General features: G+C 40.4%; 1 protein-coding gene across 1 annotated transcript; it reads right to left on the minus strand.

Annotated features, from left to right (window-relative positions):
- Nucleotides 1-21314: 21314 nt before the first annotated feature.
- On the minus strand, nt 21315-24052 carry LOC145454938 (uncharacterized). Its single transcript, XM_080332869.1, has one exon. It carries the CDS (start codon nt 23897-23899, stop codon nt 22010-22012), a length of 1890 nt encoding a protein of 629 aa, XP_080188995.1. The 5' UTR covers nt 23900-24052; the 3' UTR covers nt 21315-22009.
- Nucleotides 24053-26519: the final 2467 nt, after the last annotated feature.

Consider the following 26519-nt stretch of genomic DNA (forward strand, 5'->3'; position numbering starts at 1 on the left):
GTGTGTGTAGTACGACTTTATCTAGACGAGCTTGGAGACAATGACTGAAGATTGCAGTTGCATAAATAGGCCTAATGGGGTGACATATATATTCAATTGATTCTTAGTTTAAAGCTGACCACGGTAGCACTACCGAAGTCAGGGGGGTTGTGACAGGACTTATTCCGTAAACTAAGGAGACCGATTAGAATAGATCAAAATATGTTGTACGCATACGCTCCTAGCCAGAGGTCTCAAACACGCGGGCCGCATGCGTCCCGCGAGAGCATTTTGTGCGGCCCGCGACGGCATTTGAAATTTCGAGTATTCAATATGGTTACGTGTCATATATCTTTTTTAGATATAAGAACTTAAAGTTCACCCTTAAACGACAATAAAATCCACTGAAATCTCAACAAACTTCACTATCACATCTCTTTTAAAAGCTACCATGCGGTAGAATATGGGCTATTAAGTCACATTTCAAGTTCATGATGACAAAACATGACCCGTTGATGATTCATGACTGAAAATTGTGATTTGGTTTGGTGCGACCTTCGCGCAAAATTACTCGATTTCGGATTGACTGGGTGATTGAATAAAATGTCTCGAGTTGAGTCAAGTCGAACGTTCAAATTAGAGAAGGACTTGGTGACTTGGTAATCTTACGGACGCAACAATCTCAGAAACTGTCATGGGGGAATAGTAATATGTCAAAAGGTAGTAGCTTGCGTTGCGTAAGGTATATAGCTATCTAATCGGGTCAGTATTGCAACCACTGGTATTCTGTGATCCCCGTTACGTGTAGTTGGCTACATGCTGGGTGTTGTTTGCAGAGGTGGTCAAAGTAGTCACCGTCGCTACTCAAGTAGAAGTAGAAGTAACGCCGGAATTTCTACTCAAGTCGAAGTAAGAGTGGTGGTTCACAAGTAAGTAAGTAGGCCTGAGTAGATATTCTACGCATATTTTTGCCTACAAAACTGTCAAGTAGAAGTAGAAGTAGTCTAAAATCATAACTACTTAAAAAATCTACTTCAAGTACTTCAAAAAGTAGAAGTACTTCGTTACTGACCCCCTCTGGTTATTTGTTCTCTTTATCGATGTTATTATCGGTGGCCAGTAAGGTAGTAAGTAGTACGCTCTACAGCTGTAACACCAATGCAGTCTTCGCCGATTGGACATTTCTATTCCAGGGGTTTTAACCATGGTCTGTAGACCCCATCGGGCTACGAAGCACCACATCAGGGTGTACGAGATGCATTGTGGAATTAGGCCTATATGCTGTGGATTTTCTTGGCCAATTTATTCTTCTGGAAAATAGTCTTCGCTCTACTCGCGATTTTATGTGCATGGGCTTTCTGATTTTAATATAGGCACCATCAGAAATTGTGTTAAACATGGACAGGGGCTACGTGAAATCTTATTGGAAGCACAAGGGGTACGATCGCTAAAAAGGTTAAGAAGCAATGCTATTAATATGGCTCAATAATGATGATATTCAAGTTGTTATTGATATGTACCAATAATAAAATCGAAGATAAAATCTAACGCTGATTTAATTTTACTTTGGAAATGACAGTAACAATAGCCGATAATTATGACGACTATATCAAAACCAGGATTAGGCTACACCGCTCAAATGCTCTGATATCAGATCAAACTTCAGTAGATTTTAAAATATTACATAAAATTGTGGCACGTCAAAGATCCACTAGCTGCAATATATTAATCCGATAGTTTTACGATGTCATGATGCATCCACTCGCATGATGTCTATAACTCAATAATTAAAAAAATATGCCCGGCACAAGATCCATTTTATTCAAATATTTGAAAATGTGATTTTTCCGCGTCAAGCGTGAAAATTACAATAGTAAACTACATTTCCACGATGTTTGCGGAATGCCTGTCTGAAAGGCCCCGTCAAATAAGGCATACTTGGAAATTATACATTGAATAACCCTATGATTGATGCTGCGGCCCGCGGCCCCATCAAAAAACTAAAAATTAGCCCGCGAGCATTTGAGTTTGAGACCTCTGCTCTTAGCGAAAAAAGAGTGTATTCACAGCTTTGCAGCGCACGTGATATACAGGTGTGAATACACCCTGTGGTATACCAAACCAGATCATACCTCAAAGTTACGCCTCGGCATAAATCAAATACAACGTTTTAATCCAAATTATGCTTGCACGTAGGAGCGTAGGCCTTTGTAGGTATAGGCACGTATAGGATTTACAACCGCGCTATAATTCTGAGTTAGGTTGTGCTGTCGTGTAGTGTACCGCCCTTTTGGCCCTTTGGGTGTGAAGACACACTCTCTTCGCTAAGAGTGTACTGAGCTAGCGGTAAAATCATCATATGAATTATCGATGGCATACGAGAGCGAAGGTCAGGTGTGGGTGATAAAACAATTGATTTTACATATTTGAATTCACTAGGTGACACCCCACCTATTAGACGCGAATTTATATTGAGTATGGTTACCATCACCATGAACCGAGAACTGTCGCAGTAGCTGAAAATTAAACTTACGAAGTATTTGAGGGTTAAATATTACGTCACTGACCCTTATATATAAGACACAATGCGATGCAATGAACAGATAGGAGGATGCCGAACGATGCGCAGTTGCGGTGTAGACTGAGATCCACCTCGGCCTAGAGTGCCCGCCGTCACAGTTCCTTTCGATGTTGATCTTGAAGCCGCCGTCCTTTCTAGTTCTTTCCATTCCTTTGAGTACTTTCTTTTGTCGGATCTTTTTTTGGGCTTTTTTTGTCGCCGTAAGAACGGCGATGGCCGGGGAAGAGAGGAGCCCAGACAAACTTCGGACGGGAGTCGAACCGGGGCCACCGGATTAGTAGGCGCTTATCATCACCACTACCTCGAATTCAATTCATATGGAGAAAGGAATAATGAAGGTCTGGTGATGGAATTCAAGTTGCAAATGTCCCAGCGACCATCATCGCGAATGAATAAATCGGAACCCGATTACAAGAAGACTTTACTATACAGATGAACAAACCTTGCTACGCTAGGGGTGGCGGAAAATATATCTAGAAATATACGCGGAAACTGCGGGACACCACTTTTCGAGTAAGATGAATTAGGCCTCACAAATGGCAGATATAAATAAATGTAGCGTCTATTAGGGTCAGTGACCGACTGTTTAACCCACAGATACTTCAGAAGTTCGATTTGTAACTATCACGACAGTTCTCGGTCGTGTGTAAGGTTAAATCGTCGTTTGTACTCGAAAATTAAGGTACTCCGCAGTTTCTAGATATATTCCACCAGGCTATGTTCAGCGTCTATTAGGGTCAGTGACCGAAGTAGGTTTTATTTTTACCTATCACGACAGTTCGCGGCCGTTTGTGAGGTTAAATCTGCGTTATAGGCATGAAAACAGAGCCTTACTCAGAAATAAATCGCAGTCATAAACCCTACGTGCCTATGCATCTGCATACCTTCCTACGTTCCTGCTTGCATGCATACTTTGGATTAAAATGTTGTACTCGATTTATACCGCGGTGTAAGTATGAGGTCGGTTTTTGTTTCATGTGCCGTGGGTGTAGAACTGTACATGCACACCCGTATATAAGGAAGGAAGACGGGTGGAAATACACACTCTTTTCGCTTAGAGTGTGTGCTGACATATGACGTACATAGAGTACACTGGATAACTGTCATATGCCGTCTCGAAATAGCACTACATAAGTCTGAACGTTACCTCGATAAAGCAACGGATATAAATCTATCCATCGTGTCAGTTGACTTTGATTTTGCGACTGAAAATCACTTCCCAACACGAAGGCTCAGCAAATCATCATATAAAAATAGTTGTCGGAAGTTATACCAGGAGTACATGACGATGACGCGTCATACCAGCGATGCAGGATGACACGTTGTCATCTTTACATCCGTACCTTTATGATAGTGAAAACTTTCGCGCCTTCGTTATCGTCATATCACAAACTGAAACCAGAATCCTAGCAATCCGAACGGATAGTTTGATGGCATTGACAGTTATGACTGATGATGAGAGGATTCTCCGATATGGAATTGGTAGCATACACAAAGCAATAAATATGAATTGGAGGTAAATCGCGTGAAACGCGAAAAATATTTTCAGTTGACAGCAGCTTCGCGCCCCCTTCAGATTAGAGGTCGACCGAAATTGATTTTTGCAGACCGATACCGATCATCGACACACGAACAAGGCCGATGACCGATATCATAGACCGATGTTAATATGAAAAGAGCAGAAAACCATTTCCCCAAAAGATATTATATATTAGGCAAGATGGCACTTGTACATGCCACAGAAAACTGAACACCAAACGAAAAAAACTGAAATTAAAAAGAATTATTGCATAATTGAGCACATTCATTGTAATTTCGGATAACCCAAAAAGAAAAACGTGATACAGAATTGCAGATCAGTCCAGTAGAGGTAGATTGTAATGCGGGAAGCATAGTTTCTCTGCATGTTCACCCAGTTAAACTGGTCGTGCAAGGGTAAATCTCTAACGTGACGCTCTTTGCGTCGTTGAATTCTTGAGATTGTGAACACGGAGCATTGAATTTCCAATATTATTGAATATTTTTATATATCAATTATCGCCCGCGATATCTGCCTTCATAAGCCGATATCGATAATCGGGAAAGTTTCAAATATCGGCCTCGATAATCGAACAGGACGATAATCGGTCGACCTCCACTTCAGATGCTTTCACGCCCCGCAGTTTGACAACCACTGTTTCAGACAAATCCCACTGATCACTGATCAAGTGACCTCAAGTAATTGCGGTAACCATTCAACATGGCTGCTGCCTTCGTGCGGTGTCACCGACTTCTTTAGTCTCCCATATGTCGTATTCATTGCAATAAAAGCATTTACCACCGAAGAAAACTCATTCTAAGGCAAGGGTGTCCAACCTTTTTGACCACATGCGCATGCGCATCACGAATTATTGCGCGTCCATTTGTCCACAGTGTTGACCGTTAAATAGTGATCTTTGGCATGGTTGTCTCATAATGTTTAATTAAGGCACTGACGCCAATAATTCAATCTCAAAAATGTGTATTATGTTCGTTTACAATTACAAGAACAATAAACATATCAAATGATATGCTAACAAAGTTTTTACTTCGCGTCGATCTTTTAATGCGACGTTTTCCACTGTTTTTCTGGAACAAGTTTGGCAATATTGGTGGCATGGACGATGTAGCGATACAAAGCTGCTGTTCCATATGGATGAGAGACATTAGTGACCACACAGGTGATTTGAAAACATTAATCTGCGAAACATCGTGCTGAGGTCACGAACACTGCCAATCTGTGAAACCACTGATACTGGTCTTTGGAGTGATATTTGTTTGTGGAAATCTAGTAATTGTTATGAACTCTACCATCTATATTATATGCATTATGATAAAGATTGATTACATGTGAGGCGATTTGACTTGTTGACGACATTCCCGAAAAGTAGTCACATGTCTTAAACATTCTTGGAAAATTCTGATCGCTATGCTTGTTCGTTTCCTATTTGACATATTCTAAATCACTGCCGCAAATTGCAGAAGAAGCTTCACCGGTAAATACGTTTTGGCGAGTCTCTGTTATCAGATGTAACTCCTTTAATTGAGAAAGCAAGAAATAGTACTGATTGTCTGACTTGAGTAAAATGGTGTATGACGGATGTGAACACAATAATTGGGAAAATGTGCCGCGTAAACATGTGCATTGTGATCGAACAGTTGAGTACCCCAGCATTAAAGACGATAGAGCTACTGGTTTTCAATCTTTTTCATATACCACGACCCATTTAAGCAACCAGTGGATAACGACTAGTGCTGGGCAAAATCGAGTACCTGAGTAATGCGATTCTAAATCACTTCGAGTAGAGTCGAGTATTCGAGTATCACTGATTATGAGGTTATAACACATAAGATGTCAAAGTTCAAATAGGTACCTTGCATGCCCCCCGAAAGAATATAATGCTTGTTATACATCACATTAAAGATACTTTGGCATTTTCTCGACCATACCGAATTCATTGCACTTCATGACAATGTTGTCGGATGGTCAGAACTTCGGAAATGGGTTATTTCCGGTAACGTTACTAGCTTTGTACGATATGTTTCGTATGCTGCGATACAGCCAATTAGGGTCTCAAGGCATGCACAGTGGAAAATAGTAGCAAAACTACAATTCTCGTCGATAAATAACTTTCAGTGGCGAGGAGCGTATCATTTCAGTACTCGAATAACTCGTCTTTTACTACTCGATTCGAATCAATAAAACTATTACTCGACTCAGATTCGAGTACTCGAATCATTATGCCCAGCCCTAATAACTACCCGCAGCCTGAAAGCCACTACGATGGCGTAACAAACAAGCAAAGCAAACGTTAAATGCCAATTTTTCCGAATTCAAATTCGCCATAAATTACGTATATATAATTATCTTGGTATAAGTCATTTCGAAAAATACCGGGCCACCGGTTGGACAGTGCACGCGGTCTATGTATGTCGTCACTGGAACACGTATTGTAGTTGTTGCTAAGTGGAGTAAGGATAAGTAAAATATCAAATAGTACATCAGAAGAGGCAGCTACCCGCCCTAGCTCGACATTTATGAAGGCATACGTTTCACAATTTGCTACATAACAAGACTGCATTACTGCAGTGACGTGAGATCAGGGGAGGCAAGTGCGGCAGTGCCTCTGCACCTGTCGTTCGGATGAATAAAGGAAAAGAAAATTGTGTAACCTTCAGTGACTATAACACCAATAATTATGGTTAATTTATGTCGATATTCATGAATGACTAAATTTTAAACATTTTAACACCAGAAATCGGGTAATATTCATATTTATTGTCCAGAAATATGGCGCGAAGGAAGAGGTGAGGCACATACGGTACAAGCCTCACGTGTGATGACGCGATTCATCATAAATAGCGCAGAACTTATAATAACTGGTATTAACCGAATGTTTTTGTCATGCTGATTCCGAAAATCTAAACATTATTAACGTTAGAGCACCAAAACCCCTCAGAATCGTCAGGGAATGCGATATTGTGCTTTATGACGTATACAATGACAGGCGAGGCACAGATGGTTTTGCCTTACCCACTGTTAGCTCACAATCCGACAATCGCGGTGGGGTGGTGCAATGAGCTATCCATTTCGCAAATCCACGTTGTAATAGGAATTGTGTAGTTACGACGGCCAACATGTAACCTACTGCACAGCAAATTCTTACACTTACTGACGTCGCTGTGTTTTTTATCCACTCCTATACCTACATCTGTGGATATATATATTAGCTTCTTAATGTAGCGTGCGATGCAAAGAGTGCGAATGTGATAACTGATAAGAAACAAGTGGCCAGCTGAATCAGCTACCATTTGAGGTTTCAATAGTTGTAAATGGATTATTGCCTCTCTCTAGTGATATATACCGCACGTAGCTGCTTTACTGGAACTTTAGTTCATGTATAACCTGGTGGTTCAACGATAACTATATAGCCATGCATTTTTCGACAGCTGACTCACACCCTTGCTGCAGTGACCGAAATGTGCATATGTCACCATATTTTGTGCTGCTGCATGATCAGACTAGCTGTATTCAAATTTCCCAAAACCGTAGCGAAATTTACAGGGAACAAAGCGCAGGTAGGGATTTATTATTAATATTATAATGTATTCGCTCAGTTAGTTTGATAACGGCCCGTAATCTTATTAGTAATCATTTATAGCATTTGACCTGGATGCACTGGATTGAGTGCATTCTTTCGGTTGGTGTCGTCGCATGCTTACCTCAGGGATTGAAATTGACGAAAGTGGAAACACTCGGATATGCTCAAATGCATATAGTGGCTGGTAGGTTGTAATCGTGGCAATGTTGGTTTTATTCAACAAATTATATAATATTGAGACAAACAGGATGTGGCATAGGCCTATAATACAGGATTATTGGCAGGTCCAAACTCCTGAAGTATTTACGTGACATCACGAATGCAATGTTAGTTAGGAAGCAATATTGACGACATAACGCCCACATCGAGACTTCATAGGAGACATTCGTGCCTTTCGCTCCCTAATTACCTCACTAGAACTGCGTCATATTTGCGTATGGGTAGGAATTTTCCTGGTTATATGTGGTGGTAATGAAACCATTCCGGATATGTTTAGGGAAGAAGTGATGAGGGTACACATGAAGTATACGGCACCTTTTCTTGTACATTTACCAACTGTGGGAATCGGAGTATGCTCAGTCATCATTTCTTATTATACGGAAGATGAATCAAGTACAAGGTCAGTCTGGTAGTCTCATTAAGGCTGATATTTTATTTTCTCGTAGACCTATTCTATTCCCATATCTTATCTATTGTAGACTTGGTAATGGGGTAGCTCTATGCTTTCTGTGTACATACTGGGATTTTATTATGTATTGTAAAATTAACTATTAAAAGACGTAACAGTTTATTATAGACCTACTATGCTTATACACAATTTCCGCAGGTCTCGCAATAACAACGGAGAGGCAGAAGAAGCAGAGAGCGGCATTTTGTCAGGTGGCAGTCATCGTGCTAAGTTATCTTGTTGGTAGCAGTATCCCATTGGGTGAGCATGCCTTCCCTATGAACCAGTTTAGTAACATAAATGTATATGAAAATGCATGGTACTTCGTCTAAACCTGTTCTCCTTCCCCCTAAATATTTAAAGTGATTGATAACCTAATTTTTTATTTATTTTAATAAGGAAAAGCATGAGACAGTTTCGCTTCATAATTGCTATAACTTTAGGACTAACGTCATTAAAATGAAATATCCGACTTCGCAAACTGATTTTAATTGTCAAATTACCAATAGTTTGCAGATGCAAACATATTACTGTTTAGAGATGCTTTGTTGGGGTTTGTGGAAAAATGAAATGTTGGGGTTAGCATTTGGATTTTGAGTTGTCATTCTCAACAAATTTGTAGACAATCGTTTGAAGTATAAATTCCTGAATTTTTTCCCAATCTGTCCCAATGAAGGAATTGAAACCTTGCCAAGTTATCCATTTTCTCTTGTGATATAACCACTAAATAACTTCATGATGATGCTAGCTAGAAATGACTAGGCTGGACGTGATATGTCCATTAAAAACACACAGCAAAAGCTGTCGTCGGAAGCGTCACGCATTACTATTACATTCGCCATCAATATATCTTCATGTAAATAGATTTTCGGCACTCGTTCATATCCAATTTAAGGCACTTATTTTCAAGACAATAAATACAACTGCAAAATTCTTTTTAAAGTAATCAAAGTCCACCCTATTTCTACATATAGTGAGATGTTATTTTCAAGACAAGTCATTTTGTGGCTGTTTATCATTAGCCTACAATTAATATTTGCACGAGACAGATGACTGTTGCACAATAATTGAGCTAGTTTTAAAACGAAGCTTTAGAGGCTCAGCGGGGGTCCGTGGTGGTGCAAAAGGGGTCCGGCCGCGACGACAAAAAGGTTGAGAACCACTGATCTAAACTCTAAAGCAAATAATCGTAAAGATTCTTCTTGGAACACCTCTATGCACAGACTCTAGAACAGGGGTGGGCAAACTACGGCCCGCGTGCACGCGGCCCGCCACACCGTTCTGTGCGGCCCGAGAGAGTCTAAAGAAACTTTTTTTAAATATTGATAAAATCCGCACTAAAAATCGAATTAATGCAGGGACTTCAATAAACTTTTTCTTAGTATATTTCACCATGATAATTCGAAGACAGCCTTCCGTGCCATCTAACTATCTGTTAGGTTTGCTAGCACGCTATAGTTGCGTTTTGTGATATGACGATAAAGGTGGCGCGAAATTTTTCACAATCATAAGGGGGGGGCGTGTTTCAAAGAGTTTGAGAGCCACTGTTTTAAGGTAAATACTTCCTTACTTTATGTTCAATTTCTGGCGCGACAGCCCGATCTGAAGGCTTGCACAGTTTGAAAGGTTTCAACTATATACTAAACATCACAGAAATCTTTAACAAGATTGATGTAACTCGGATAACGAGTGGGATTTCATATTGGCCACTTCACTTTTATTTATTTCAGTGATGTGCTTATACAAACGATTTACGCGTGTCTTAGGTAGATTCGTTCTCTGTATGCGTAGAATTGTGGTATTTATATTTTATCCACACATCGTAGATGCCTGTTTAAAGCTAACATGGTTATGATGCTGTGAGTATTGTGTGTCCTGGAACTGAACCAAAAGTGGAATTAGTAAATCTATGAACAGATCGCTGCTCATAGATTTAAATTTCAATCCTGTTCTAAGAATCGGGACAATCGATTTTCATCTATATAGTTTTGACAAATTGGTTATTGAGGTCGACCAGCCAATGAAATCTCGCCATGTTTCTGACGTGTGTACGATATCATCAACGCAATGTTTGTTTTGTTTTAAATAGGAACATATATAATCTCCATGTCCTCACTATATAATCTCAATTTTATATAATGCGGCCCGCGAATGAATTTAGATGTTGAATGCGGCCCGCGAGCTCAAATGTTTGCCCACCCCTGCTCTAGAACAATGGTTGCTAAACTTTCGCAGCTTGTGACACACTAGAAAATTCAATTGAGTAGTATATTCATATTGAAATATTTTCGGCTGACACTCGTCAGGGGTAATCGTCAGCAACTAGTAGAGAATTGGAAAGAACATTGTATATCAACAATCGTATCACAAAATATTATGTCACCAGCAGACATGGGGTAATCGCGATTAGTAATCGTAATCGATTACGACGATTACAGCATTTTCAAGTAATCGTCATCGCAATCGATTACATTCGAAAAATTCCGAAGTAATCGTAATCGTAATCGACTACTTTCTATATCTAATCGATTTCTTTGTGAAAGAGCTATTACTTTTTATTTGTACAAGGACCATGACATAACCTCAGCATTCGTGAACACGGAAAATACATTATACCGGGTTAGTGATAGCACAAACGTCTGATTTACAAACGCCACTGCTCATTATTACGTCAGAGGTATTAGCTTCGCTCATGATTGCGTAAGTAGTATCCAATCATAGTAAATAGATATTCGACGTTGATTAGACGGTACATTGTAGCGTGATATATGCGTGCGTGGGATATATCAGGTTATCAATACACCAGACGCCACTACCTCGCAGCAGGATAATAATCACCATTCTGCGTAGTTGCAACTGGTAGCTTATGTATTGATGTTTATGGTTAATAGTTATGCTTAGTTTAGGGTTGCCATACGTCCGGAATTTCCCGGACATGTCCGGAATTTCACTGTAAAAACTGCGTCCGGGAGGAATTTCTAAAATATGCCCAAATGTCCGGAATTTTGAATGCTTGAAGTTGGCTAAAAAAATTTTCGTCAATCAACATTAACAAGATTATTTTTGAGCAGATTTATGCTACATGAAATTTTTCTTCGCGCTGCGCGCGATTTAGTATAATGCAGTGCTTTTCAACCTTTTTGAGCTCCATTCGCACCTTTTTGGGAAAATAAATTTCATTCGCACACGCCTACCGAAAATTGCTATACAAAAAGAAGATGAAGATTGAAGATACATAAGAATATTCTGTTCAGATGTGCAACAAATTGGCTACCGTAGCTGTTAGGCCATGAACTATGTCTCATTAAAAGGCAACTCTTTTCCCTCGTTTGATTTCCGCTATTTCACTAAAACGCTTGTCGGCAGATCTTGCACAATAACGCCTGCCGTAGTGTTTGGATGGCCAGGCCTTAAGAACTGTTCTGCACTCCCATCCAAAATACAGCGTATTTTCCGCGAATGAAGGACGCTTGCTGGCAGAAATCGTTTTTGAGAGAGGACACAAGGGTCCCGGAGGCTCCAGTTTGTCGAAAGGGTGAAAAATCCACATGTTTGTGTTGAGGCTTGTGCCTGATGTCTTGGAAAATAATCTCCAACACCGTCAAGGAGAGTAGGCATATTAGAGCTCGCTACCTTATGATACGCTGCTTCCTCATGAGTTCTGTATTTTTTTTTCGATATCCAATTTTCTGTCTCGCGAGTCTGTGAGAAGATCAAACAAAGTCACGATACTGTTTGATCGACTCTTTATTTCAATATAACTTGAATATTCATAACATAACCTTGAAGCAGATTTTTAGACCTCCACCAAAATCTGATTTTTTTGTGGCATGTCGCAACCCGAGCCTCACCCATGAAAAGGGATTAATTTTTTGTATTAGAGTAGTATGCTACGATTTTACGAGCATGTATGACATACAGAACGCGCACACCACAATTTTACCAAACACAGCTCCATGAAATACACGTCTTAGGCACGCGATTTTAAATTAGAGTGAAGTAAATTTCTCCGCGTGTCGCATTTGTACTACTGTCTACTCAGATTGCAAGAACGGGACTATTCGGTGCCGGCAACGGAGCATATCCATATCGAAAGGTTTTGCCATCCAGCGACGGTGATTTTTGGCCAAGGTTTTGTCGCCGCTGATGTTTTGGCACCGTATTTTATCAGCGGTATGTTGGCCAAAACTTCACGTATTCATGTGATCCGATGCAGAAGGAGTTGGCCTCAAAATGAATGTATCTCATGGGCCTGAACACGCTTGTTGCACACCCCTACAGGCCTACACTAGTTCATCCCAGCGGTCTTCGTCCAAATTTTCCAGAAGAAAAAAAACACTCGGACAAATCTTATCATGAATTCAAATCAAAAGTCGGCTGAGGCTTATGATCAAGCCATATTTTCTGCGTGTCTCGCTTATTGACCACAGTACCCAACACAGGGCCCTTGGATATGTAAAAACTATGGCAGGATCTTTGCAGCAAAAACGGCCAGAAAACTTGAGCAAGTTATATGAATCACTGAAAACTATTAAGCCGACATCCGTTGAGGCTGAACGTGCGTTTTCAGCTCTTGGGTATTTCGCCAATAAAATACGAAACCGTCTTAATGATGATACTCTTGATGCTCTCATGATTTTGCGGCAATATTAGAAGAAATAAATGTAGTTTGTGTAGCTTGTATGTGTATTTTACTACTTTGCCAATCCCGGGAAATCCCGGGATTGAGAAGCTAAAATCCCGGGAAAATCCCGATCCCGGGATTTCAAATTTGATCCCGAAGTCCCAACCCTAGTCCTGGCACCGTGTCGACCCAAAATTATACCCTTTGAGGTCTTTACTTAACTCCTGAAAGGGTAAAATTTGCGTTACTGTAACTTGCAAATGGCAGTATGTAATGATAGTATTTACTACTGTCCTCGTGCCTAGCACTAATCGAACAGGTATTACGGAAGTATTGATGATTGTTTAGCGAAAGTAAGCAGAAAGTGAATTTAACGTCATTTTCCCAGCCTCTGACGGGCTGCTATATGTCTGTCACTACACCAGCTTCTAAACCAGGGTTTGGTTACGTAATAATTATAGTGCCAAATATCAATTCACTACGGCTTGTGAGAGCTACGACTAGTGGTGCGTCGTAAGTTAAACAAGTTTTTACAATTGCGTCGCAACAAGTAAAGTTACACTGCCCTTGAATTTCGTATGTTTATTTGAAAAGCAATTATTATTCACGATTTTCATTCGCACTCATCCGGGATTTTCATTCGCACCGTTCGCACCACCTTCGTCATTCCCACTCATCGGGGATTTTCATTCGCACCGTTCGCACCAAGTTCGTCATTCGCACTGCAAATTTTTTCATTCGCACAAGTGCGAACCGTCACACAGGTTGAAAAGCACTGGTATAATGTATATTGGTTTCAAAATGGGGACTACCACCCTCGCAAAAACGGCGATCAAAAATAAATATAAAATGACATTCATTTACAAAAAGAAGTCTGATTGTAATCGCAATTACAATATAACGGTATATTCATAGAGTCGGTTTAGGGCAGGCCGTTTAGATGCTTTATTCAATGATGGTGGTTCTAAACCTGTGGGTAGTTTGCCTTTATTCTGGGGTTCGCAAAGACGTTGAACATAATTAGCTTTTAAAATAGGCCGTGAGTAAGTCTGAGCAAATGTACCGACCTTTAATTAGAAATCAGCTCATCAAATTTTGAGCTGGGCCACGGCTTATTTTCAAATTGGAAATGGAGTCGCGACGATAAAAGGTTGGAAACCACCGGATGTGCGGTGTTTATATAGCTCAGTGGTGCAGTGCGCACTGGCATTAGGCTGATAAGTAATCTTATCGGCGTGACATGAACATGATGCTTAACGATGTACAATTACGCTCCTTGCATTTTCGAAGTAATCATCCCCCACCAACTATACCGCTAACACTGATCATGTGGGCAGATAGAGGATCAAAATTATACAGTAATGTATGGAAGAACCAATATTATTGACGCAATTCTTTCAAATGATTTAACGACTAGATGCATATAGTAAGCCCCCAGAAGCTGCATCCAATACCCTACGAGGGGCCCGAGATCAATGTTTATTTGGGCGGGAGGGGCTGAAAAAATGTGACTGGTTACAACTTACAATACACAACCACATACTCCTGAACCGGATCGTGACCACCTCGAGTCGATAGACAAAGCGTTGCTGGTGTGACGTCATATTGACCGACAATGTACGAACACTTCTTTCTGAAATTCGCTAGTGGGCGCTGAAGAGCGTCCGGAATTTGTGAAACAAAAATATGGCAACCCTAGCTTAGTTAGACACAGTTTGTCTGTTGGTGTTTGGCGAGCAGCAGGCCTATATAGTACGTACTTATGTACATTGTACGGGTACACCGGGCAAAGATTAGAAATTTTAACATTACGATTTCCACACGATGCTGATATATATCATAACAGAAGCAGAAAGTAGAAAGAAGAATTTTATGTTCACTTTATCTTATTCCCATATGACTCTATACTTGAAACGGGCGGCAATCGTTATTTTGCAATTCTTTACCTGCCGCCATACCCATCCGCTTCTATGCCATGTTACCGTGGGTTGCTGCTAAAATGAGGACCAAAACAGCAAAAATTTGGTGGCCAATTTTTAAGTTGAAGACTGAATTAACGTCGATAATATAAGTAATTGCATTGTATTACTATTCATTTTTAATCCTATCTAAGACTCCGATAGTCATAGATTTACCAGTGGAGCTGGGGGCACGTAATTCATAATGATATCATCTGGTATGTTGTTGTAATTACTTCATTGTATGTTGTTAATTCATGACCGCAGGTCTGCTATATATAACATCAAAAGATATTGCAGTCACCCAAACGTAGATGACGAGAAGAAAAACTTTCGTGAGACGCCCGCACAAATAATTGCCATGTTGGCCTATTTATTCCTCTGTGGGTGGCCCGGGTGGCATTTGTATTGTGGGCTCGGATATAAAGGATAGGATTATTAGTCACACACACCCAGCGCGGCTATTGACGTTGGACACATGCTCAAAGTTTTGGCCAAGGTCTTTCTTTAGTAATACACTTCTTGAAGTCGTATGTTGGCCGAGACTGCATTTGTCTTTTGGTATGTCGTGGCTCGGTAATGACCGGGACTGAAATGCTTATTTCAGTAAATTATGCATACTTTTTCATGAGGGTGAGAGGCATGCATTTCAAAATCAAGCTATCAGAGACATTTAAATCGCGAAGCCAGAAAAAAAGTTTCCAATTAAATAAATCTACTTAATAATTTATGTTGGTTTTACCAGATAATTTTGAGTCCCCTTTAAGCGCGCTCACCACCTTATTGGGGAGTTTGGGGTGCGGCAGTTACGAACTTGGCAAGAATGCAAATCTTTGGAAGCGATAAATCGTCCCCTGCAAAGTTGGGCAATGGTACATTATGACGTAACAAGCAAATGGCGCATCGTCTATTGAGAAAGTTGTTATCTCAGTAGGCCTTTTCAACGCAATCCTTATATTGTCTTCAATGTATCTTCGAAGATTAGTTTTAAGAAGCAAAGTAAATGTAATCGTGAGTAATCGTGATTACTTTTCAAATGTAATCGTAATCGTAATCGACTACTTCCTGATTTTGCTGTAATCGTAATCGTAATTGTAATCGCGTGAATCAGAAGTAATCGTAATCGCAATCGATTACATTCTTGAAGTAATCACCCCATGTCTGGTCACCAGCATGAAATTTCGTGAATCAGAGAGCGTTTAATGTACTATTTTTAGGTGGTACACGAATTCCTTTTGTTGACAGAGTTTTGGTTGGTGTATTTTTATAAAAGTCGACTCTAAGGCACACAAATGGAATCGTGAACGGCCTCGCCCAACAATTCGAAATCGGTCGTCTCGATAAGTATTCGCACGACTCTGATTATCTAACACAAGGGTCGCCAACTCAAAATGGGTCGCGGGACACTTTTCAAAATTCCCATATGCCGCGGGCCGCATGACTTCAATATTGAGAATAAAATAGCCAACGAAGTTTAACAACAACGTATGATAACTGTACGTTAGTAGAATACTGTGCTCTCTAACATAGGCGGCGGGCATAGTCACCACAAAAGAAATAATATTTTATTAAACAAACACAAATACAACAAAAAATATCATGATCATCAATTTCATCATATTTTGAACTACGAGCTGCGCACGATACCTGACAACACTCTGTAGCAACTAAAACAGTGGTGGCCAACCTTTTCGCTATTCACGGCCGCATTTCGATTACTAATGTGGCCCGCGGCCGCATTACGTCGCATAGTGGTAATGAACTAACTTGGGCCAAATATCTACGTTAAACTCACCATGTCCATTGCCGGTACACTCCGGACTAATCTATATACTCATATCGGCATAATATGCGCACCGAAAACGTGATTATAATAATGTTATGAAGAGGGACAGGGATCCGCGCTGTAGTCGTGCAAAGCGCGAAAATTTTTTCATGTTCCCGAGCGAATCTTGTATTTATATATTAGTATGGTTTCCCGTATTAGTATCAAATATTTATCCTTTCTCGGCCCATATGAATCAGATTTACCGGTATAGAGTTGATGCAGGGGTGTCTTCAATACTTAGAGAAGATATAAATGCTGTGCTGCATCTTTGGGTGGGCCAATTGTCATTAGCCCCCTTCGTTACACGCAGTTATTTCTTGACCTCCCACTAGAATTGTCGGTATGGTGGAAATATATTGGAATTCGCCCAAACGCAGACCTATACCAGAAAGATGAGAACACGATTGAAAAATGGTATTTCTTTATGGGGCGCATCATTTTCCTCTGCTGTTCGCAACCGTACTGTGGGACTCAGATTACAAAGCACTCTACTGTATTAAAATCCAAAATCAATTCGCACTGAAGCGCGCATAGCGCCAAGACAATTTCAATAATAATTCAAATCTCTCATTAATTAGGGAGTCAATTCGTAAATGCAATTTGCATAATGTTGACGGCAGCCAACAAATCCTAATTGAATTGAGTGTCGAGAGCTGCATCATTTTACTTCTACTGTCGTAAATTGGCCAATGGCCTCCTCTGTTAAAGAATCCATATTAGGGTTAGTTATAGACACGGTAGCCTATTTGCTGGAAAACTATCTCGTCGTACATGAGATCCAACGTTAAGTTATAATGTATTTGAATTTCGATTGCATCATCGATGTGCTTAGATAATAGAGATGCAAAGCAAAGTAAGCCAGTCGCAGGTTGATCGAGTCAGCAACCCCATTTTTCTCTTTCACGCAATCCATTTGTGATGCGGACCTAGCGGGAAGGCCGTGGAGGCTTATTGCAGGGGTTCCAGGGCCACAAGCGAAATGAAATTTATGTTTTTGTAATCAGTACAGCGGTGGCTTTCGATTGATGCCCGTTTCATCAAATTTGATGATCGGCAAGTCGTTCGAAAATTACCGTCAAATTGCCTTCCGCCAAATGGAAAGTGTGGCGTATACCAATTTCACTGAGCCGTGAGATTTTCTTGTGTCCACACCATATAGGACACTAGGGTCCAATGTATATTTTCGGACTTTTTTTCGTGCCATATCTCTTTTCCACGATGCAGTCTCTCATTTCTCACGCTCTCATGATGCGTCCTTCATCAGACCAACTTTTATTTTTGCTCACTATCGTTTCTGGACTGTCAACACATTCTAATTTCAGTGCGTTAGTCAATGATGAATCCAGAGAAGATAGGAAGAGCCGAATCGGAACCCACTCATTCATGTTTCCGTTTTCCAGACTATATTGTATAGCAAACTCTAGCAAGCCGAATTCTACTGTCTACTGCAGTTCCAGGACGTATACCTATAATTCGATCATTCGGCGCGAGATTGTGGGGTGGAACTGGTTTTGCTGTACACCTTGTTATGTATGCTATATGTGGTCATGAACTATGCACGTGACTTCCTGTAATCATTAGATTCGCTCTTTCTGGTCTGGGCGTCTTGCTGGTCGGTCGTGTGAGCGCCGGCTTAAGGCCGTTTTATGTTGTGGTGTTAATACGTTGCAATTTGCGTGTGAAGCTCCATAAATAAGCATTACCAATCCGAAGACCAGGCCGTTACAAGTGTGGAGGCTACTGAAAACAGAACGGTCAAGTTCTGCTTGATGAAACGAGAGTGTTATTCCATGTCAGGTTGATGTGAATCGAGCAATAAAGCTATCTCCAATATTGAAGTGAATGATCGTCTAAGCACGTTCAAAAATTCCAAAATGTCTCGCATTCAAGAGTTAGTTGCATACTTAAATACGCCATGCACTGCAGCGTGGCGTTTGGCGTCTGAACTGGTTATCTCCTGTTATCATCTCAGGTTTCCGTAAGTAGGCTACGTCACCTCTACATCCTGTAAGACTTCACGAGTCAAGTGAGCGCGCGATCTCATTTTTCTCGCCTCGGTGCGTGTGATGGTTTTTATTACCGGGGCAGTACGTTCAAGGGAACAATAACTACATTATTATTGATTTCTCAAAATACGGGGGAAATGACATCGCCGCATCGTCAGTTGGAAACCTGGCGGCGTTTGCGAGCGTGAGTGGGGCGCTGGCCATGAAATAGGCGATTGGGGGGCGCTGGCTATAAAATCGGCGATATGGCGTTGAGAGCAAAATGGGGCGGTTTAGGGTTAGAAGGCAAATCCTGTGCAGTGTTAAAATGATTGATAAATAAAGCAGCTATAATTAGGGTTACCATATTTTTGTTACACGAATTCCGGACGCTCTTTAGCGCCCACTAGCGGATTTCAAAAGGAGGTGTGAGCGCATTGTCGATCAATATGACATCACACCAACAACGCCTTGTCTATCGACTAAAGGTGGTCGCGATCCGGTTCAGGAGTACGTGGTTGTGTATTGTATGTTGTTACCTGGGCCGAAGCCACATATTTTCAGCCCCATCCCGCCGAAATAAACACTGATCTTGGGCTCATCGTAGGGTATTCGACGCAACTTCTGGCGGTTTACTATATGCATCTGGTCGTTAAATGATTTGAATGATTTGTGTCAATAATGTTGGCTCTTCCATACATTACTGCATAATTTTAATCCTCTCTCCGCCCACATAATCAGAGTCAGCGGTGGAATAGTGCTGGTGTAGGATGATGACTTCGACAATACATGGCGCGTGATTGTACATCGTAGAGTCATGTTCATGTCACGCCCATAATATTATTTATCAGCCTAATGCGGGTGTGCACTTCAACACTGAGCTATATAAACACCGCACATCCGGTGGTTTCCAACCTTTTATGGTCGCGAATCCATTTCCAATTTGAAAATGTGCTGCGACCCTGCTCAAAATTTGATGAGCTGATTACTAATTAAAGGTCGGCATATTTGCCCACTTACTCACAGCCTATTTTGGAAGCTAATTGCGTTCAACATCGTCGCGAGCCCCGGAATAAAGGCAAACTACCCCCAGGTTTAAAACCACCATCGTTGAATAAAGCACCCAAACGACCTAAAACGACGACTCTATGAATACCGTTATCTTGTAATGTTATTTTTTATATATTTTTTGATCGCAGTTTTTGCGAGGGTGGTAGTCCCCATATTAAAACCAATATATATGATACTGAATCGCGAGCTGCGCGAAGAAAAATTTCATGTAGCAAAAATCTGCCAAAAATAGTCTTGTTTAGGTTGATTTACAAACAAATAAGAGCTTACTTCAAGCCTTCAAAATTCCGGACATTTAGGCATATTTTAGAAATTCCTCCCGGACGCAGTTTTAACAGTGAAATTCCGGACATGTCCGGACGTATGGCAACCCTACTATAAATAAACAGTAAAATGCAAATTCGATTCAGTCAAGGCAATTTAGGGCCTTCCGCCTATTTTATTAAGCTGTACCGGAAAAGTTCATTGTTGCTTGATAATGTTGATCCTGTCCAACAATTAAGGCTACCGTATTTTGAGATCCGAAAAAGTGGACACTTTTCAAACATTCTGAATGCTCTAGTACCGATTAAAAAACGGTGAATTTGAAAATTTGTTACTGCTTTTTTAAAAAAAGGAGGACAACGTCCCGAAAGAGGGTAATTTTAGGCGTCCTCCGAAGACACTTTCAATTTAGTGAAAAAAGAGGACAAATCTGCCTAAAAGAAGACGTATGGTAACCCTACCTACATCAATGGATTAATTTTGAAGTCGGCAGAATCACTAAAACAACGTGGTTCATTGTGTGCTGTGAGGACAACGAAGCATTTGAGCAGGTATTGCTCACCTCATGTTGGGATGGATTTTTAGGATAAACTGTCTTGCGTGATTATAATCTCTGTTTCAAACGATCGCGGATTTTCCACAGTGCTGCGACTGTGGCTTTCGTCAGGGTTACGAGAAGCGATATCGTTTCTACTTGACGGGCATATTTTCCATTCATGAGTAGAATATATCCGTTTTAGTAATATGAAACCTGGTTCAAATCGCCCCGTCCGGATTCAGTGATAAACCCGTGATATTTCACCGACATATTGCGACACGTGAATTGTTCCAATTCTCAAGCTTGCATGAGGTACCGGTCCAGCTCAAAAAGCCAATTTGGCGAAGAAACATAAATCAACCATCTCAAAAAATGCACGGGGATCAGATGATCTGATTCCCGGATATATTCCAATTACAAATTCCTTACCGGAAAATCAAGCAATAAATGATTGAGAAGCTGATCATGTTGTAGTGTAGAACATTTTTTTTGTTCAACTGAAAGTATTTTCAAGACAATATTGACAGAGAACAATTGCTAATCATATTAAACCTTTTACCAATACCGGTATAGATACATCTGCCTCTGAAATTATTTAATAACCACATTAAAATGCCCATAGCCGCAGTTTGGCCATCCTTGCTGTCGGTAACAACCGCAAACCTTCTGATGGCAACGAATGGGTCTTGACTTGACGCGACAATGTGCCACACGCAGACAATGACCGAGCTGCCATAGCCAACGTCTGACGTTTACTTACTGATGCTCGCTGATCACTATTACTAAATCTACTGTTCACTGTATAGTACTATAGAATGCCCTAATAGTCCATAAATTAAGTTTTGTTCATTTATCAACGCAGCCAAGAAATGTGAATATATGCGCAAAAGAAATGAACGCTACTACAAAATTTTCAACTTCAACGTTAATATGATGATAATAGAGAAGTCTATATTCAAGCAGTTGAAAATGAATTATGTTTTCAAAAATAGCGCTTGGGCTTCACAGCTAATTTTCAGCACTAATGCTCGCATGCATTGTTTCCTACTTTACTCCAATACCAAAGATAGTGTTTCACGAGGATCTTTTGACAGTCAGTCATAACAAAAACGCATTGACGACTCTTGAAATCAGATGAGCCATACAGGTACGGTCGAGACTTCTAGGGTAATAGTTACACTAGACTACCACAATGGATATCTTGATGCACTTTGACACTCCGTCCCGAAAATGCTTCATTCCGAATTTTCACCACAATTATGACTTGTTGAGTGATTTATCGAAGTTGCTCTTCTGAACGAATTTCTTCTCCCCGCTGTGAAGAGACGATGGACGTATAGATGCCTTTTGAGTCCATCGTTTCCAGAAATTACCACCTACAAATGCTCAATTTTCTAACTGTCACCTCGTCTATGAATTGTTAAGTGAGTATCGAGGATGTACTTCTTGGTAAATTTCTTTCCACATATTTGACATTGATGATTCTTCTCCCCACTGTGAATATGTATGTGTTTATTGAGATTTGACTTTTGAGTGAATTCATTTCCACAAACCTCACATTTATAATCTTTTGCACCACTATGAATTTTGCAATGAGTAAGGAGGTTATACCTTTGTGAGAACTCCTTCCCACATACACCACACTTATGTTCCTTGCGACCGTAATGAATATTCATGTGAGTCTGCCATGCACATTTATAAGTAAATTTCCTTCCGCAGACCTCACATTTGTGATTTTGCACCCCACTGTGAATTTTCATATGATTAGCAAGGCAAAATTTTCTACCGAATTCCTTTCCGCATATGTCACATTTATGATTTTTGACACCATAATGAATATACATATGAAGTTTTAGTTGGTGCCGCGTTGCAAATTCTTTCCCGCAGATGTCACATTGATGATTTTTAACGCCACCATGAAGAGTCACGTGCGTCTCGAGGTTATGCTTCTCAGCGAATTCTTTTCCACAAATAACACATCTATGATTTTTATCACCAATATGAACATTCATGTGAGTCTTGAGGTTAATTTTCTGATTAAATTCTTTTCCACAAATCTCACATTCATGATCTTTAACACCGATATGAATATTTACGTGAGTCTTCAGGGTAATCTTTAGACGAAATTCCTTGCCACAAATGTCACATTTATGACTTTTATCGTCACTGTGACTTTTAATGTGAATCCAGAGGTGTTCTTTCGATGAAAAATCCTTTCCACAAATTTCGCATCCGTGGATTTTCTCCGTATTATGGCTCTTCATATGAGACTTGACATAGCATTTTCTAGCGAATGTCTTTCCACAAACATTGCATTTATGATCTCTTTCCGCGGTGTGAGTTCTCATGTGAGATTTTAGGTAATCCATTCGAGCCAACATCATCCCGCAGATATGGCATTTATAATTTTTGACATCAGAATGCAGTAGCATATGACTCTTGAGAGAACTATCGATAAGGAATTCTTTCCCACAAATTTCACATTTATGACTTCGAAGTCCAACATGATCACCCATGTGTAGCATCAACATTGATTTTTGAGAAAAACCCTTACCACAGACATCGCATTTATAAGCTTTGAAACCAGCATGTACATCCAAGTGATTCTTCAAGTTGTACTTGAAAGAAAATCGTTTACCGCAAATTCCGCATTTATGGTTTTTCACGCCATCATGCACATGTTTGATATGCCTATCAATGTGGTATTTCGACGAAAAACCTTTCCCACAAAGATCACATTGATAATGTTTGACTCCGGTATGCACTACCATATGGGTCTTCAAGTAGGATTTGCAAGAATAGTCTCTCCCGCAAATAGGGCATATATGTTTCCCAGCACCCGAATGTATAGCCATATGCGCCTTCCAGTAGTATGTCATAGAAAACTCCTTTCCACAGATACCGCATGAGACTGTAACTTCGGTATGTCTATCCATATGCCGTTTCAGGTAACTTTTCAAGGAGAATGTCTTGCCACAAACTTGACATTCATAACTTTCAGCCCCCAAGTGAACATTCATATGCATCTTGAAGTCGAATCGCAAAGGAAACTCTTTATCACAAACAACACATTTATACGTCTTTTGATTTTTTTGGACACCAGCATGTCTATTCCTGTGTAACTTCAAATTGCTTTTTGTAGACAAAGTTTTTCCACATATGTCGCACCAATGATGAATATTGGCATGAGCCGCGAGGAGATCCTCTTGAGCAAATTCCTTCCCACAAATTGAACAATTATGATTGATACCATCATAATAAAAAAGTTGACGATGCGACTCCATGACACTCCTCAATTGACCAAAATGTTTGTCACGGAACACAGAGCCCTGGCATCCGGAATTTCTGGTCTTGGTGAATTTCAAAGTATTGAATGTGGATGATAAAAACCCGTGTTGGAATTTGTAACAAATAAGATCTGAAATAGCAAGTCGACGAATTAACATTTGCATGGAGCATTTCAGGGACTGTAGGTTAGTTGCTGTCAAACTCAATCGCAGCAATACTGCGAAATTTCAATTGATCCGTTCAGGGGCGATAAGAGGGACGCTGGGCTTATTGGGAGCATATGATTAAGAACAATAGCTCTATACATATCCCTGAGTTCTCATTGCAAATTCAGATTCGACAGAATATGTCAAATCACGAATTCATTAGTCGAGGTACATGCTAAATATATACCGTCGATGTTTGCAACATGTTTCCATGAATGCAGAGGTTCGTTATAATTCATGTAAAATGAATGGTGCGTACTTTTATGTCGTCAATTCGCCGTTGCAACACTCCCGTCACGCTAGCTCGGGTTATTTTCCACAAAATGTTTCAATAACGTTGTTGTATCCTGCACGCACAGCGTGTGGAAATTGAAAAGGCACTGTACTACTTTTGAGAGAGAACCCGTTGTACAATAACGATGCCGAAATGATTTACTAAATATGCTTGAATTCGAGACCTACAAAATTGAATCCTCATAATATTTCCTCGTCTAATCATAAAGGCTAACTTGGTTTGGAATACTTTCATGCTAAGGTTAATTACTGGGTGCAGTACTAAATTTAGTGTGAGCAAAGATCTCTACCACGTTGTAAGTTGAACCACTAGCCAATAAAAGCAATAAAACAAAACAAAACCCAATACCATTAACTTCCGGTATTGGCAATAGCGGAGGTGAATTCGGGATGTCTACATCGAGCCCGAACCAGATGGTATGAGCTCGTACCTACCCGACGGTTGTTATAAAAACCTTGAACCCCAGCGGTTCGTAAAGTATATGTCCCAAGGGGTATATATAATTTGGGTGGACAAAGCATCAGAGCTAACGTTTATTACACGTAATATTTTCTTAATTTCTTGCAAACAATACCCGTGCCTAACTGCCCCGCTCCCACCCTTTGACTAAAGCCTACCAACCGACGCAACCGTACCGATAACAGGATGACGTTCTCTCATAAGTTAAAAAGAATCCGCCACACATATTGCTTTAGAAGTAACCATAGACCACATTCGGCTGTGGTTAGCATAAAGCATATCGGCAAGCCAAAATCATAGCTGATGATGGGTTCGTATCCCAGTGGCATCAAGATTTCCGATTTTGAACACTTCTATATTTCTTTTCGCAACAAACATGGTTATAATATATCGTGTGCGTCAAAACTATTGGCGTACCATGAAGTGGCACGAGTTCCAGGGGTTGCATACCCCTGATCTGCCTGAAGTCACATAACGCCCGAAATATTTGTGTCCACGTCGACGAATTAGCGCTGGAAATTAGCGATGATGCGTAAGCGTCCAGCTTTCACCTCAAATAACGACTAAGTGAAAATGAGGATGTTTTATATCCAGCTTTCTGCTAATAACTATTCATTTGTGTACTAAACATTGTAATGGGAAGCAGTAATGATATCGTCTATAGCGCCAAACACACTGTAAACGAGATGAAATCTTAATTATATAGAGCTCTACGTCAAAAATTCCGGTCAGGAGTGTTTTTGTTCACCCGACAAAAAGACTGATTGAATTTCCAACACACACAAAGTGACATCAAATGCATGGGGTAGCGATTATTCCGACTCATTACCTCGCTTCTTCCAACACAATCATACAAGCATATCAATGTAAAGGTGAGCATTGAGCACCACACAGTCGCACCGAGAACTAACATTAGCCTAGTTATCAATATTTCAGGCACCAAATTTCATAGGCGCGTGGCATGTCTCCAAATTCTCCCCCTTGGTTGCAGCACTGCAACTGGTACATTTCTATTGACATCAACTGGTTGTACATCGAAGGAGTGGCACATTCAAAAGTGTAGTATCAATGAATGAGTGATCACAATAACGTTCCAAGCTACCCATTACCAAAATTTATTTGCATCAATCGCTTGCAACCCCTCAACCCAACCTAACGAGCATCATGACATAAATGAAAGCCATTTTCAGTTGTCACTTGAATGTCAAAATCGAATTTATGAAGCAAATCAGATATAATAGCTGGCTAAAGGGGCACTGAGGTCCAAATATGTGATGATTGATACATTTTATATATGTCGCAAGTGGAAGCCAGCGGCGCAGTGTGGTAAGCGACACCGTCACGACACGAATGGTAATTGAACAATGAATATATAGTCTCGGTTCTACCAAGCTTCTATGTGTCGTGGGTTTATCTGGGTTCCGCATCGCCAACCTAGCTGCGATCGCAGCGACTTAAAAGCCCTGAAAGTACAGTGAGCCGAGCTTGTAAGTCGGCAGCAAAGATCCAATGAATGAAGGCTTATGGATGAGAGAGAGACTGATTTGTGGACGATAGAGTGCACGAAAAGTCGTCATAAAAATGCATTGAACTTAGGGTTGGATTTAAAACAAAAATCCAGTTAAAACAAGCATGTTCAAAACAAGGCCCTTGATA

Source organism: Botryllus schlosseri, chromosome 14, assembly GCF_051294905.1.
Source record: "Botryllus schlosseri isolate E-star chromosome 14, Bs_hap1, whole genome shotgun sequence".
NCBI classification, from domain to species: Eukaryota; Metazoa; Chordata; class Ascidiacea; order Stolidobranchia; family Styelidae; genus Botryllus; species Botryllus schlosseri.